Raw genomic sequence first — 13,696 nt, forward strand, 5'->3', positions numbered from 1 at the left:
ATTCACCGGCTGGTCCCAGTCTTTACAGGAAATACTCTGTTGGAGGGGGGAAGTTTGGTGGTTTTGTACCTTACCTTGCGTCCTTGCTTGGTCTGGAGTAGGGTGTGACCAGGCAGCTTGTCTGTGCGTTGGTCAGTGTTTGTTCTTCTCCCACCACCTCAGTTCTTCTCCAGATACCAAGGCTTGCCCTCCATCTGACTGAACAGAGTTTGGCCTCTCCCTGGCCGCGTCGCGCTTGCTCGTGTTCTTCCTGCTGCAGCCGCAATCCCACCGTAAGATGAGGCGTTTCTCCTAGACACAGGACGAACATAAACCAAGAAAGACGTACTCTGCCTCCCGAGCTCTCATGCACTGCGTGCAGGGCTTTCACCTAGGAGCGAGGGGCCGCTGCTTAGGTGGGCTTGTTTGTGTTCTGTCCCTGACGGAATCTGTTCCGTCTCCTGAAGGCTACGCTGCAGGGGTGTGTGAGGCCCCGAACGCGCTCTGCTCCGTTACGTCTGTAAAGCATTATTTATTACTATTATTTTTTTTTTTTTTCAAAGTGGGTCAAGGCATTTTGGCATTTCAGGCGTCGATTCCCGGTTCAATTGCAGGCCGTGGTCGCTACGGCAACTGCAGAAAGCGTTCGTCATGGCCCTGCCTTGGGTCGGATTCAAACTTCAGGGACGGAGCGGGAGCAGCGAGAGGCTTGAGGGGCTCGGGGCAGGGACAGAGCTGCAGGCTTGCGGGTTTTGTGCCCGTCCTCGCTGCCGTAGAGATGAAAGGCTGAACGAACAGGCATCGTGTGAGCGTGGCTTGGTCCTTACAGAGTTGCTTGAAACTGAAACTCAAAGCGAAACTTGTGAGGATGAACTGAACGGAAAATGAGAAGAAGGTTGTGCATGATAAACTCAAGTTTCATAGAGCTGTAGAAGAAAAATAAGTACATCTGTTCAAACAAATTCAGTGCAGTGATGTGTGACTCGGGAACATTCGCTTCGAATTCTTGCCTTGTATTCTGGGGACCTCGCAAATAAACCTGTTTACGTTAAATCAAGCATGCTGCGGGCAAGATTTAGGAAATTTGATGTGATGCCATATAAGCAGTAACACAGGAGCAGTACAGCCTCGGAACTGAGAGTTCTTAGCCGTAGGAATAGCAGTTCAAAACCATTTCCGTCTCTGAAAGCGTTGCTGATGAACGTCACGCCTTAGCACCGTTTGCACAGCACCTTCTGCACGTGCACGTAGCTGCTGGTTGCAGTTGGTGCACCAGATGCAGTTATACTGGGTGGTTGAAAAAGTGAGCGCGTCTTAAGTTTCGCCAGGAGAAGCAGCAGCGGGAAGGCAGGAAAGGTGAAGTACCCGTTTTATCTGAAAGTCTGCCAAGAAACCTGATACTTGTGTGCGTTTCAATAAGCTAAAAAACCCCGATGATTTTATTTCATGATATACTTAAACTGTTGCAGGCAGTGCTGCTGGGAGAATGGTCCAGATCTGTTAAGCAGAAATACGTAACGGAGCAGAATCTGTAATTTAATCCATCTTTCTTCCTGCTTGCAGAACGTTTTGCAAATCCGTTTTCTCTAACCTGTTCGTCGTCTGTATGAATTTCCGTACTTTATATTCTTGAAAATATCTTCTAAGAGTTTTCTGCGAAGTGCCACGCTGGCATTCTTGCCGACTGCAAGCTCATTGCGTGTACCGAGTGTGACGTTTGATTCTGTTAATGTTTGCCTGAGCAGCTTTGTTGTATGCTTTCTGCAAATTGTTTAGGGAAAGTTTCATCACTTGTGTGTTAACACAGGTAGGGAGCAAATAGAGGGTAATTTATGAGACCAGTTTATCCAGTGCTAAACCAAACCAAACTAAAGCTGGTAATTGCTGGAGGACTGCATTACATACATAAATAGATTTGACTGCTGAAGGAATTGAGTTACGCAGGGAAAAAATGGATGTAGCGTGTGGTATTTTGGAGTCTGGCAGGAAGAAGAGGCATCAAAAGAGAAAGAGCAGTGAGGAAATCTGAGTTCTCCTGCTCTGTATAAACGTGTATGTAACTGGCTTTCTGATTTAGGAGTTAGGACGTTTGCTGAATATGTGGGAGGAGAAGTTCCATTCCCCTAAATGTTTCATCATTCCTGTAAACTCTGAAAGGTCTTGCTTTTCCCCGTAACGAAAGCTTTTATGTTACAGGACACCGTTTTCATGCCCAACTGTAACTGGCATGGGAAGGGATGACTTGATACCGGAAATCACGGCTGCGTTGTCTGTCCTCGTGGCTCCCCTCCCAATGCCCCATCGTTTTTGATGGTCTTTAATGGAGTGTTTCCTAAAAGATATGATTCCATTTTTGTGCATCCTGCGCATTGCTTCAGGAAGCCAGATTTGTCTGCTGTGCCAGTGGAGAAATCTGCGGGTACCGCTCCACCTCGAGGCATGGGGGCAGTTGCTTTCAGTTTGAGCTGAAGATTATTAACCCTGTTCTTTCCTTCTTTCTGCAGTACTGCCAGTAACTCAAACCGCAGCACACCTGCCTGCTCCCCGATCCTGCGCAAACGCTCCCGGTCCCCGACGCCGCAGGACTCTCAAGGAGACGCCATGGTGGAAAAAGGCTCGGACCACTCGTCAGACAAATCCCCTTCCACGCCGGAGCAGGGTGTACAGCGTAGCTGTTCCTCTCAGTCAGGCCGCAGTGGGGCCAAGAATTCCAAGGTGAGGAGCGATCAAATGACTTTGGTCAAGACGTGCGCGTGTTCCCAGTTCTAAACCCTCTGATGCAGTACACTGGCTTTGTCTCGTGCCATTTTTTCTCTGGCTAACTTTCCTCCTCCTCCTCCCATCGTACTTCTGAAAATTCTCCTAGCTGGAAGCCTTTTGTGTGGGTCATCTTTTCAGCGACCTGAGTCCAGGAGTTGCTGATGGCTTGTACTGCAGTTCCGTAGAGACTTACGTCAGCTAACCTTTTTGCAGTCAAGGCCCTCTTTCCTTGGGAAGCTCTGTGGTTTTGAGAAAGACCTTGAAGATCAGCTGTTTATCATCTGGATCGTGAAGGGTCTCGGAACAAATAAAGGTTCCTCTGTGCAGACAGCCTGTGAAGGGCGTATGCATTTCTCCGGTCCTGTCTAAGCCCTGTGTTGAGATGAGGTTCAAGTTGCATGCAATCGGTTTGCCAGTTCTCTGCACAGCCTCCTGTCGGTGTGGTATTAGGACTGACTTGGCCAGGGTAGATGATATTTTCCCTAGAAAGGTATTGTGTCTTTTGACCGTATTATATTAGAAACAGTCTTTGCTGCACCGAGGAAGAGGGTTTCAGGTTTGGGGTTTCTTGATTTTCTGTGGGCCTTGGGAGCCAGATATAACCTTCTGAAGGTCCTTGGGAGCCAAATATAACCTTTGATTACAACCCTGCTGTCAGTGGCATATTGTGAGATAGCTAGCTGTCAGGAGCACTTGTGTTTTTCCAGTTTTTTGAAATGAAATATTTCAGCCTGAATAACTTCACAGTGTCACAGGCATAACTCTGATGGCCTGTGTGAAAGGAGTTGTTAAATTTTTTGCCTGATTTATTGCTGGATTGTGTTACGGACACAAGAAGTCTCCATCCACTCCTCTTTGTCGTCGCTATCAGCAGAGGAAACAGGACTCACTGGCCACATTCACTGGGCTTCACTGGTCTCTCACAGCTAAGGGGGGAGTATGTGAGTTAAACGAGGAGGCCGAGAGTTTTTTCAAGATGAATCATTTGAGACTAGTCAGTTCTGAGGTTGCCCTTGAGGTCAGACTTGCTTCCAGAGCAGCAGTAACCTGGAAACACTGTCCCGGGACGGCAGGACCGAGTGACACCCTCACGCACGATGGTGCCAGCAGTCCATCCCAGGGAAACGACGTCCTTGGTAGGGGGGAATTACAGAAATGAGTTTAATCGCCCTGGCCCATAAAATGCTGTGATTTAAGGCTCTGGGAGCACGATTTTTACCAGCACGGTGACTATGAAAGCTTGACTTCAACACGCGGTGCTTTTCACAAGGAAATGGGGGGATACAATGCTTTCTGTTGGGTTTGTGGGTTTTCCTTCTCTTGATTTGCGAGGTAATTTTTCTTCTTTCCTTAATTTCTCTCTTTTCATTCCTGCATGCTTTCTCTCCGATTAAGTCACACAAGCGCCTCTCCAAAGTAAGCCTTCTTTTTTCTCTCCTGTCCCCCACTGTAGAATTGTCTCATCACTCAGAAACCCTCCCCGGGGTACTGAGCGGTGACCCCAGTAAGGCATTCTCCTGGTGCGGCTGCGAGAATGTCAGCAAGAGCTCAGCCCCATGCCTGTAGCTGAGAAGCTGGTTTCACTTACATCACTGGGATTTCATTAATATTTGCTCACATGGTGTGAGAACTGGCCTGTTCGTCACACTCCCTCGATTACTTCCAGCTAATTTTAGCCTTTGTTTTAAGGTTTGCTTTCCCTGTCCCTTGAAGTGAGCTGCTGGCTTTGGTAGGCTGATCCCTTCTCTTTCCTCTCTTCTTACTTTATGCCTTTCAGAAGTAAGAGTTGATCTCCGTAACTTCTTCCCTGCTTTTTTTGATGAATAACGGTTTTGTGGCCAGTGATCTCAGCTTACTGCTCTTGCATGCTTTTCCCTGTGATGTAAATATTAAAGATCAGTGATTTCAAATGGACCCAGCTTAAACCTGTTAGAACAGACCTGTCCCGAATGAATTGTGAGAATTCATGGGCTCGCTCTGAAAGGTAATAAGTAGAAGATCCCTCTGTGGGTGCTTGGGTTGGAGATAAGCTCGTTTGAGATTTGATCTCGCATCTCTGTGCTACCCTCAGAAGAGCGTAAAAGGCGGGAGTGCAGATAGGATGCTTTTTGGACAAAATGCCAGGCTGTTGGCATTTCCAGATGTATGCAAGTAAAGTTCAAACCAGAATGGCTTGGATGGCTTCATAATCCATTAAAACAATGCCTTGGCCTTTCCCCAGTTGATGCCTTAGATTTCATTCTAGGAAATTTCTCAGACAGCAGTGAAGTCTACAGTGCTGGCTTACTGTTTTTCCTTAGTCATGATGTCCTCTTGTAACCAGCCTGACCTTGCTGGTGTTTGCTGGAAACTTTTTAATGTCTTTTTTTAGACAGATTGTCTTGTGCTTGGTAGCTGTAGCTTGGATAACTGCGGAGGAGGACTGTGGGACAGATGTCTCGGGTGAGGCGTGAAAGAAGTTCTATCCAAAATGCAGGTCTGGAGTGGCAGAGAGTCCTGAAAGCGTTGTTGGTGAGTAGAGGTGTGTGGGTCAGGACAGGTCTTGGACAGGCTGTGGAGGTGCCTTGCCCAAGCTATGGAGAGGTCTGTTAGGAGAGGAACTGGTGGGAAGAACGTTGGTAGAGAGCAGCGTACGCGTAAAATGTATGTGTAGTGGTACTGTGATGTGCTTGCAGCCAACCCCTTGCTTTTCTGAGATAAAAACCCAACAGCTTTAAGAAAATTAGAGAAACAAGAAGGAAGCGGACCTCAGATGAGTTCCAGCGTGAGGAAACCGATGCACAGAGGGAAGGGAATCCCAGACATGACCTCCACCAGCCTGCGTCAGAGCCTCCCGCTCTGCTTGCCCACGGCCTGTGCGCAGGGTGAGCCTGAAGCAGCGTGAAGGCTGAATCTCTTGTTCTGTGCTCTACAAGGTGGCTTTCCCTGGCACAAGGGAGGAATCTCAGGCTTCGTAAGCCCCGATTCTCCCCCCACAGATGATGATGGTATCTGTTCAAGACAGGGAGAGGTTAGGGACAAAGAACTTAAGGACAAAGATTTTAAGATCTCCTTTCTCAGCCTCTTCTCCTCTCCCTGCTCGTCTTCTGCAAGAAGAATGGTCTGATTTTCCAACCTGTCTCGCTAATGAAATGAAACAGCTTGAGCCCATGAGTTTGATGCTGTGTTTATGCAATTGCTGACAGATCTGCTTGAAGTCCCTTGCCCTCTTTTGTCTGTTGTGTTAATTGTCGTGCTGCAGTGTTGCCAGCAGAGAGAGCGCTTCACCAGGAGTCTTTAAGCACTGGATTACATCTGTAGGAAATCTGCTCTGGAGTTTGCTTTTCCAGCCCGTCCCCCAGTGTGGCATGGCCCAGCCTTAGGCTCTTAGTGGCAAACACTGCTGCTTCTGGAGTAGCTTTCTGAACTCGGCAGAATCTTCTTTTGGCGAGCAGCTAACAGTGAAGTACATATTTTTAACTCTTTTCCACTTGCCCAAGGATAAAAGTGATTTCCTCTCCATCACAAATCCTTTGGATTATTTCCGCTGTCTGTAACTAATAATGAATCTTGAGGATAAATACCAGGTTAGGGGAAAACATGAATTTTGATGTAAGCCCTGGAGACTGTAGAACAGTTTAGTCCAGAGGGATCTCAGAAGGTCTCTAGTCCAAGCCTCTACTCAAAGCAGGCCTGATGTGGTTAGATCAGGTTGGTCTAAAGTCCTGGCCAGACACATTTTGCAAACCTCCAAGACTGGAAATCCCACAGCCTCGTCGGGTCCCTGCTCCAGTGCTTAACCACTCTTCTTGTGAAGAGGCTTTTTCCTTCCTATCCAAATAGAATTTCCCTTACTGCAGCTTATGACTGTTGCACCTTGTCCTTTCAGCGTGCAATTCCGAGAAGAGTTTGGCTGTGTCTTCTCGTTTACCCCTCCCCTTGGGTGGTATAATCCCCCTTGAGGTAGTAGGTCATGAAATTCTGGTGGGTTTGGACTGGGGTGAGGGATGTGGGAATAGATTTCATCAATTTCTTTGAGTTATTTGGCCATGGGCATTTGGAAGCCCAGTGAAGAGAGTAGATTTTGGAAGTACATAGGTCAGGAGAAAGGGCTCTGGAATCTGTTCCAAGCTCTGCCCTCACCCTGGTTCTGTGCCTCTGTTTCCCCAGTTGTAAAATGGACTTAGGGATACTTCTAGAGCTTTATGGCATGTCATTCACTTGGCAAGATGTTTCCGTTCCCCTGGAAGCAACAGTATGTGGGAGTGAGTTGTGATCTTGCTCCCAGTAGTGCTGAAAGGTGGAAACTTCTGTTGGCGTCAAGTCAGCAGGCTGAACTTCAGCTGTGTGACCCACCACTTCACATCTGCACTGTAAAGCTGTAATCTCCCACAGCAGTGTAAGCAAATGTGAGGGCGTTAGCCCAGAGGGAACACTAGATTAATTAAAGGCTCAGAGAAAATACCCCATTTTTCGCCTTCCTCAAGTTCTCCTAAGTTCTGCCTGGTTACAGCCACCATCTAACTGTGAACTCTGGTATCTGCCCCTGTAGCGTCGTCTCTGCAAATGAGTTCCATCTTTTCCACTTCTGTGTGCAACTCCATTCCTCGGTTACTTATTTATTTTCGTTTTTCAGTTCTAACGCTTATGGTTTCTTTTTCCAGTATGACAGACTTAACCTGCTCAAAGTAAGAATATGTTTTTCCTTTTTCTTTCTTTTCCTCCTCTGTTATACCATCTCTTGATTTTCACAGTTCGCATCCCCCTATCTTCAGACTCTCAGTGAGTTAAAAAAAAAAAAAGAGGTAGAGAAAATTAAAGATAGATTTGAGGACTCGGTCTCCCTTCTTTTTGGAGTTCCTGTAGTCTGTTCTACCTGCAAAACGGGGGCTGGGGGAAGGAACCTCCTCGTGTTTAGAACGCTTGGTGGAGGCGTAAGGTGAGGCTTGGGTGTGAGTATAATTGTGTGGAAGAGCTTGGGAAAGGAGGAGCTGCAGATCTCATTTATAGAGGAGCTGCAGTCGGGGAAATTCAGATGTGAGGGGGGAAAAAAGGGTTACTTCAACGAACGCAGCAGAGGGGAATGAAATCCTGTTGCGGTGTGCTGACACCACAACACGTGCACCCTAACAGTGACGGCAGTGCCTCTGTTTTCTCTATGCCAATTATAGTTTAATTATGACATTTTCCCCAGGAATTTCTCTGTTATGCCTTTTGCTCATTAAGACAGACAGATGGCAAAGCAAATCTGCAGGAAAATCATTCCATCTTAGACCCTGTGCTCCTGGGGACGAGGTGCTGTGTACATGGATTAAGATTAATTCCTCTGAATTTTTTTTATTTTTTTATTTTTTTTTTAGTATAGGCTGAATTGCATAAGGCTTTTTTCCATGTCCTACTTGCAGTGAAGGATGACTTCATCCAGACTCTTTATGAATGGAGGGTATGGCCAAGTATGGAAAAGTGTAGGAAGTAAGAGGAAATTCCTATGGGTAGTTGAGGAGCCGTACTGTGTATTTGGTTCATCTCCTTACCCCGGGATTTGGGGAAAGGCCTTTGGGGTGTCCCTCTTTTTAACCTCAAACTATTTTGACCTGTGGCATATGCTATGTTACTGCCTTGGTTTTTTGTTTTTGTTGCTGTTGGTTTTTTTTCTGTGAACATGAACTGTACCCTCCGAGTGCAACTTCCACAGGCTCCGTTACAAGGCAGAGAACAGCATGTTTTCCTTCATATTCCAGACTGGGCATAAAGCTGTGAAAAATACTCCCAGGCCAAGGTTAGAAGGAAGATGACTTCAAAGAAATGCAGTGAAATATCGCTTCTGTCCTCAGCTCCCCCGGTGTAACGTAGGCATGGCGTTGCTGGTTGGGAGAGGGGCATGCGCGCAGCTGCGCGGCTGCTGACGGGCAGCGTACCCGGCAATCCGCGCTGTAGCTGGCCACCGTTGTTGCTGAAAGGCTACGGTGCCCCCGAGCTTCGTTGCCCCCGAGGTAAATCCACCCTGAACTGGGGGACGCCTCTGCTTTCTGTCAGTTCTGCTCAGTGTCCTGTCACTGGAAAGCCGGCCTGACTGGAGTGGGAGTGTGAAGCTTGTTTCTTCCTCTCTCTCTGCAGATAAATCTCGTCTCCAGCTGAACGTTGCCAAGTGTGGCTTTCCAGACTGAGCCAGCTTTTTCATACGCTCCAGCGTGACATGTGGCCTGTCCTCTCAAACCGTCTGAAATACCATGATGAGGACAAGAAAATCACATGTGCAGATGATGCAAAACAGTGTACACTGAAATTCTGGGGGGAAAAAAAAAAAAAAGAAAAAGAAAAAAAAACAAACCACCCCACCTTTTTTTTTTTTTTTTCTTTTGCTTAGCTTTTCTAGTGATTTTCTTCAGCAGTTTTCCTGGCTCTGTATGTGTCTCCCTTCTAGAATTTAAAATAATATTGAATGTTTTGCCTGATGGGTTTTGTGTGTCCCTGCCTCCTGGGAGGTCTTTGAGGGCTTATTTGGGCAGAGTCCGTTCAAGGCAATGTGATTTTTGCAACCTAGCCAGCAGTCGGGGAGGAATGAAGCCTCGAAAATAAATGGCTGGCAATGGTTATGATGAGCTGCTCCGTTGCTAGCGCGCGCTGCTGTTCTGCAAAAATGATTCTTACAGCACGCGTGTGTGAGTTTGTGCGTGTGTGCGTGCGTGTGGACGTGCACAGGTTGGCCTGAATCGTTTCCTATTATGGTTTGTTCTTTGCTCCTGTAACTGGATGGAAATAACTGTGTTAGACCGCACTGTGAAATCCACGGAAATCTTCTGTTTAATCCCACTTTCACTTCACTAATTATACAAACCAGACTGGACCTACTTTCTCTGTCCATCTTTCTTTTTGATCCTAAGATCTCTGTGCTAACTAATGCTTCTCTTTTATTTTGTCCTTACAGAAAAGCCAGAGTTGGTATAATGTAAGTACTCCAGTTTCTCTTGTCCCTGGGTGAATACGGGCTGGGTGCCGGGGCTGGGGGGGGAAGGTGCAAAGGGGCTTTGCAGTGGCACTGGGGCATACTGACCATTTCCGAAAAGAGGTGGTGGAAATGGCTCGGAACTGGCAAAGGAGGACCATCATCCTGAGGGAAAGGATGCCAGAGACAGAGAGCAAAGGCTTTGTCTTTTCAGTCACTCTTCTGGTGATCTCCACATCCTGTACCTCCCGGTTTCCCAGCAGAGTTGGTCCTGATGTGGTGATGAGCAGAGCTGCCACCGTGCAAACCCTTTGCATCTCTCAGGGTGGTGTGGGGCAAGAGAGGAGTTATTTGCTGTTGACTCCACAAAAAACCAAACCTTCTTTTGCTTTTGCCTTGATTGCATTTTCATTCTGCAAGCACAAGTGGCGGTGCTTTCAGTACAAAGCTGATGGTGGGCAAATTTCCACCGCTGATGTCACCTTTGTACAGCTGAACCCCTACCCCTTGAGCACGCTGAAGTAGAAACCAGCAGTTCTGTGATTTTGTGGGTAAATGCAGCAGTCGTTCCGTGTTCAGCAACAGTTCCTGCCTTCCTACAGCCTGAGACTGTAGACCCAGTGATTTTGGCTGATGCAGCATGGTCAGATTTGACAGAGGCGTGAGAGGCAGACTTATTTACTTGCTGTGTATAATCAGCAGCGGCGTAGCAGCAAGGGCAGGAAATGACATGGTCGCAGAAGCAGAGAGAAGCATAGAGGCGATGGCGGTTTGGGCAGATGCGCAGCCCCGAGCAGGTTACTGCAAAAACGTGAGTCTGTGGCCAGGGCTGAAGGTGACACAAGAGCTGCTTCTGACTGTAGCTGCTGAGATCCGTACCCTGCTGCATGATGCTTGGCTGTGGTCTGCTTCTGTGGGTCTCTTGTGTTTTCATGTCTTCTCTATCTTACATTTCTGTTCTCTTGTTTTTCCTCCATATATTTTCAGCATGAGAGACAGTACATCCGGAGAGTAAGCACTGGCTGCGTTTTTTGTGGTTTCCCTCCCAAGTATTTTCCTTTAGAAAACAAAACAAAACCATGTTCTACTTAGGAGAGACATTCTGGCCAGATAAAAGCAGCAATGTGGAAATACTAACTCCAGGAAGGCAGTTAATCCTGACAGTGTTACTACCGTTAAATATTTGCTAATGCATCTCCTTGAGACAGTTTCCCTTCTTTGCCAGCTTCTTCCAGGCAGGATTTTTCTGGCATTTGGACCATTCTGATTCTTCTGTTCCTTTCCCCACTGAGAGAGCAGCTGTAGAAATGAACGTGTGGAGGCTACCCCTTCACAGAGCCTTACAATTTCCTTTACTCACCTTCCCCCACTTTCATTTTATGTAAACTTCGCTATGCTCAGAGCAAACACCCTCCGCATTGTTCTTTGTGTGGGTTCGGCAGCCCTGAGTGCCAGGCACTGTGCAAACACAAACCAAAAATACAGTCCTTGTGTCAAAAAGCGCACGGTCCTCAAAGATCCCCGGAGCATCGGCGGTCAGAGTGTCAGTTTTCTAAGATTATTTCAGTTTTTGCTGCTTTTAACTGGTCTTTTTGTCCTTGTAGCACTGCGTTCCTCTTTGCCAGCTGGAACCCTTCCTTTCCCCTCTCCTGGTTTCTTTTTTTCTCTACTTTTTCCTTAAGATGCTACCAACTTCTCTCACCTTGTGTGTTCTCCTTTTGATCCTACCAGTGCTTTTTGGGATTGACATCCCTGCCAGGTTGAGAAGTGGGAGAAAAGGGGTGAACCAAGGTGATGAATTGGTTTGGCAGATCTGCCCTTCCTTGGTCTTGGTGTGCTTTCTCTGCTTTGCTTTCCGGAGGACAAAGCAACCTGGTCCAGCACCGTCGGATTTCGAAAAGAACATCGGTTTGAGAATAATACACTCGGCCTTGCGGGGCTTGCTTTGTGTCCATATCCTCACAGTGGAAGAGCAGACCGTCACTGCGCTGGCCGAGTTCACTAGCAGCACAAAGAAGTCCCTGAGGTGTTTCTCGTGGCTTTAGTGAGGAGTTGCAGACACGGAGACTCTGGTTTAGAAGAATTGTTACTTCTACGGAGTGAAACTCCACATTTGTTGGTCAGCTGTGGTTTAGGCCCCACCCGACTGTGTTTAGCCATCAGGATGCCGTTTGCGTGTGTCTGCTTTGTACTTCTGTGTCTGCCTGTTGAATTATTGTTAATTAATATATTATTTTAATGAAAAAAAAAAAAAAGAATAGCCCTTAAAACCAAACTTTCTCCGTAGTTTTGTTGACTGAAATAGAGACGTGACTTACCGTGTAGACCTGATGTGCTTAGAGAGGTGGGAAATTTGTGTTTCACTTCACCTTTGCAGGAGGTGAAAAGCTCAAAAATAAATCCAGTCAAGTGCAGGTAGGTAGCCACGTGAAGGCGAGAGCCCGTGGTTTTTCCTTTGGGAAAACCGCGGCAGAGGCCTGCGCGCTGTGACTTGGGAGCGGGCCGAGAACCCGTGGCGCACTGTGATGCTGAAAAGGGCCTTTCTTTATGGAGACCTTTTAGAAGGGCTTGCAGCTTCGTAAGAAGAACGTCAAGCGACCGCAAGTCTGAACGCTGTAAGGAATCGGCCTTGCTGGTCTCGGTGTGCTTTTTTTTTTTTTTCTTGCAGCACCCTCTTGGAGGCCTCGTAGCTACTAGAGTGGAGGGGGAAAGAGTAAAGACAAAGAGAGAGAAATCATGCATCATTGTAGGGAAAACATCGGAAACAACTTTCCCGTTGGTGGCAGCCTGAGTCTGACTCAGCAACAGCAATCATATATTTTTATGATTTATTGCAAAAAATCAGGCCAATGATGAGTTAGCAAGGTGCTGAGCAGCCTTTTTTCTCAGTGCAATTGTCTTTTAAGTTCTAGAAACCATTTTGTCAGACTATTTCTGGAGCAGTGTCTTTCAGGTATTTCTTTATGGGCAATTCCCTTCCAATTTTCCATGATTTGAGCTGTATGGATTATCGGTCCTGGCACAGTTGCTGTGGTGTAGAGGCACTAAATTAGAAGTGAGCTTTTGGTGCAAGCTCACGTGATGATGAATTCAAATCCACTTTCTAACCCAGATGGCCAGAGGAAGCTTCTTCCTGTGCTGTTTGTTCACTTTTAAGAGGGAAAACCAAAAGATAAAGAGGAAAAAACCCAAGAGACCAGACCCAGTTTGGAGGAACCGCTGTGGGACAGGTGGCCAGTTTCTTTGCTGGCATTAATCAGCATAGCAGTCGTGCTGTCGGTGGGGTCTAAACTCTCCCACACAAGCAGGGAACGTGTTCTGTTCTTTTGCAGTAGTTTTCCTGTTCTTTCCAGAAGCAATGTAAAGCTTCCCTAAAGAGTTAAGAGCAAGTCCTCATCAGTCACAGAAATTGGAGAAGATTTTCCTTCCCCCTTTTCTCTCTGCCTCTTGCCGTTGCCATCTCATCTGTTTTCCGCGCTGAACCTTCCTCAGTTCTTGTGTTGTCAGACTTCCCTATCCCATCCCATCCCCCAGCAACAGTCGCTTTAAATTTCTGTCAGAGGACGTGTTTGTGTGTTAACAGGGAGATCCTACCATGAGGAGTCACCGGTTTATCCCCATTTTCCCCACCAAGCCTCTTCCCTCCGCCCTCTGCAGTGCCATCCTGTCCCGTCTCGCTCTGTTTGCAGTTGAGTTAATGTTTGCTGTCTCCACCTCTGAGTTAGCTCTTCTGATGGCTTGTGCCGTTCTTCTCTGCAGAGGGAGGTGGGCGTGTGTGGAGACAGAAGCATCCTGGTGATTGGGGGTTTTTTGGAAGTAATCCCGTAAGAAATTTCCCGCAAGGATGGCCATTCAGTAAAGCAATGCGGGTACCTCACGCATGTCTGCAATCCTGATTCTTGGTCCTTCCCAGGCTACAGAAGTTTTGTTTGTTGTCCTCTCATCTTGGGGTGGTAGATGGAGGTACTGCTTCCTTCTAAGAGGGCTAAATGGAGAGACTGGTGTGCTGTGTAGCACCAGCAATGCTTCTGT

At 47.2% G+C, this 13,696-nt stretch overlaps 1 protein-coding gene across 4 annotated transcripts in view; it reads left to right on the plus strand.

The window, feature by feature from the left end:
- Positions 1-13,696, plus strand: part of GRAMD1B (GRAM domain containing 1B) — a 76,201-nt gene that overhangs the window by 43,491 nt on the left and 19,014 nt on the right. For all 4 annotated transcript variants that reach the window (XM_086766144.1, XM_086766141.1, XM_086766145.1 and 1 more), the window contains exons 2-3: positions 2,484-2,694; positions 9,647-9,667. In XM_086766144.1, the coding sequence (XP_086622270.1) occupies positions 2,581-2,694; positions 9,647-9,667 (135 nt within the window). In that variant the 5' untranslated portion in view covers positions 2,484-2,580. The remainder of the gene's footprint in view (positions 1-2,483; positions 2,695-9,646; positions 9,668-13,696) is intronic.

Source organism: Chlamydotis macqueenii, chromosome 24 (assembly GCF_036417535.1).
Source record: "Chlamydotis macqueenii isolate bChlMac1 chromosome 24, bChlMac1.mat, whole genome shotgun sequence".
In the NCBI taxonomy this organism is placed as follows: domain Eukaryota; kingdom Metazoa; phylum Chordata; class Aves; order Otidiformes; family Otididae; genus Chlamydotis; species Chlamydotis macqueenii.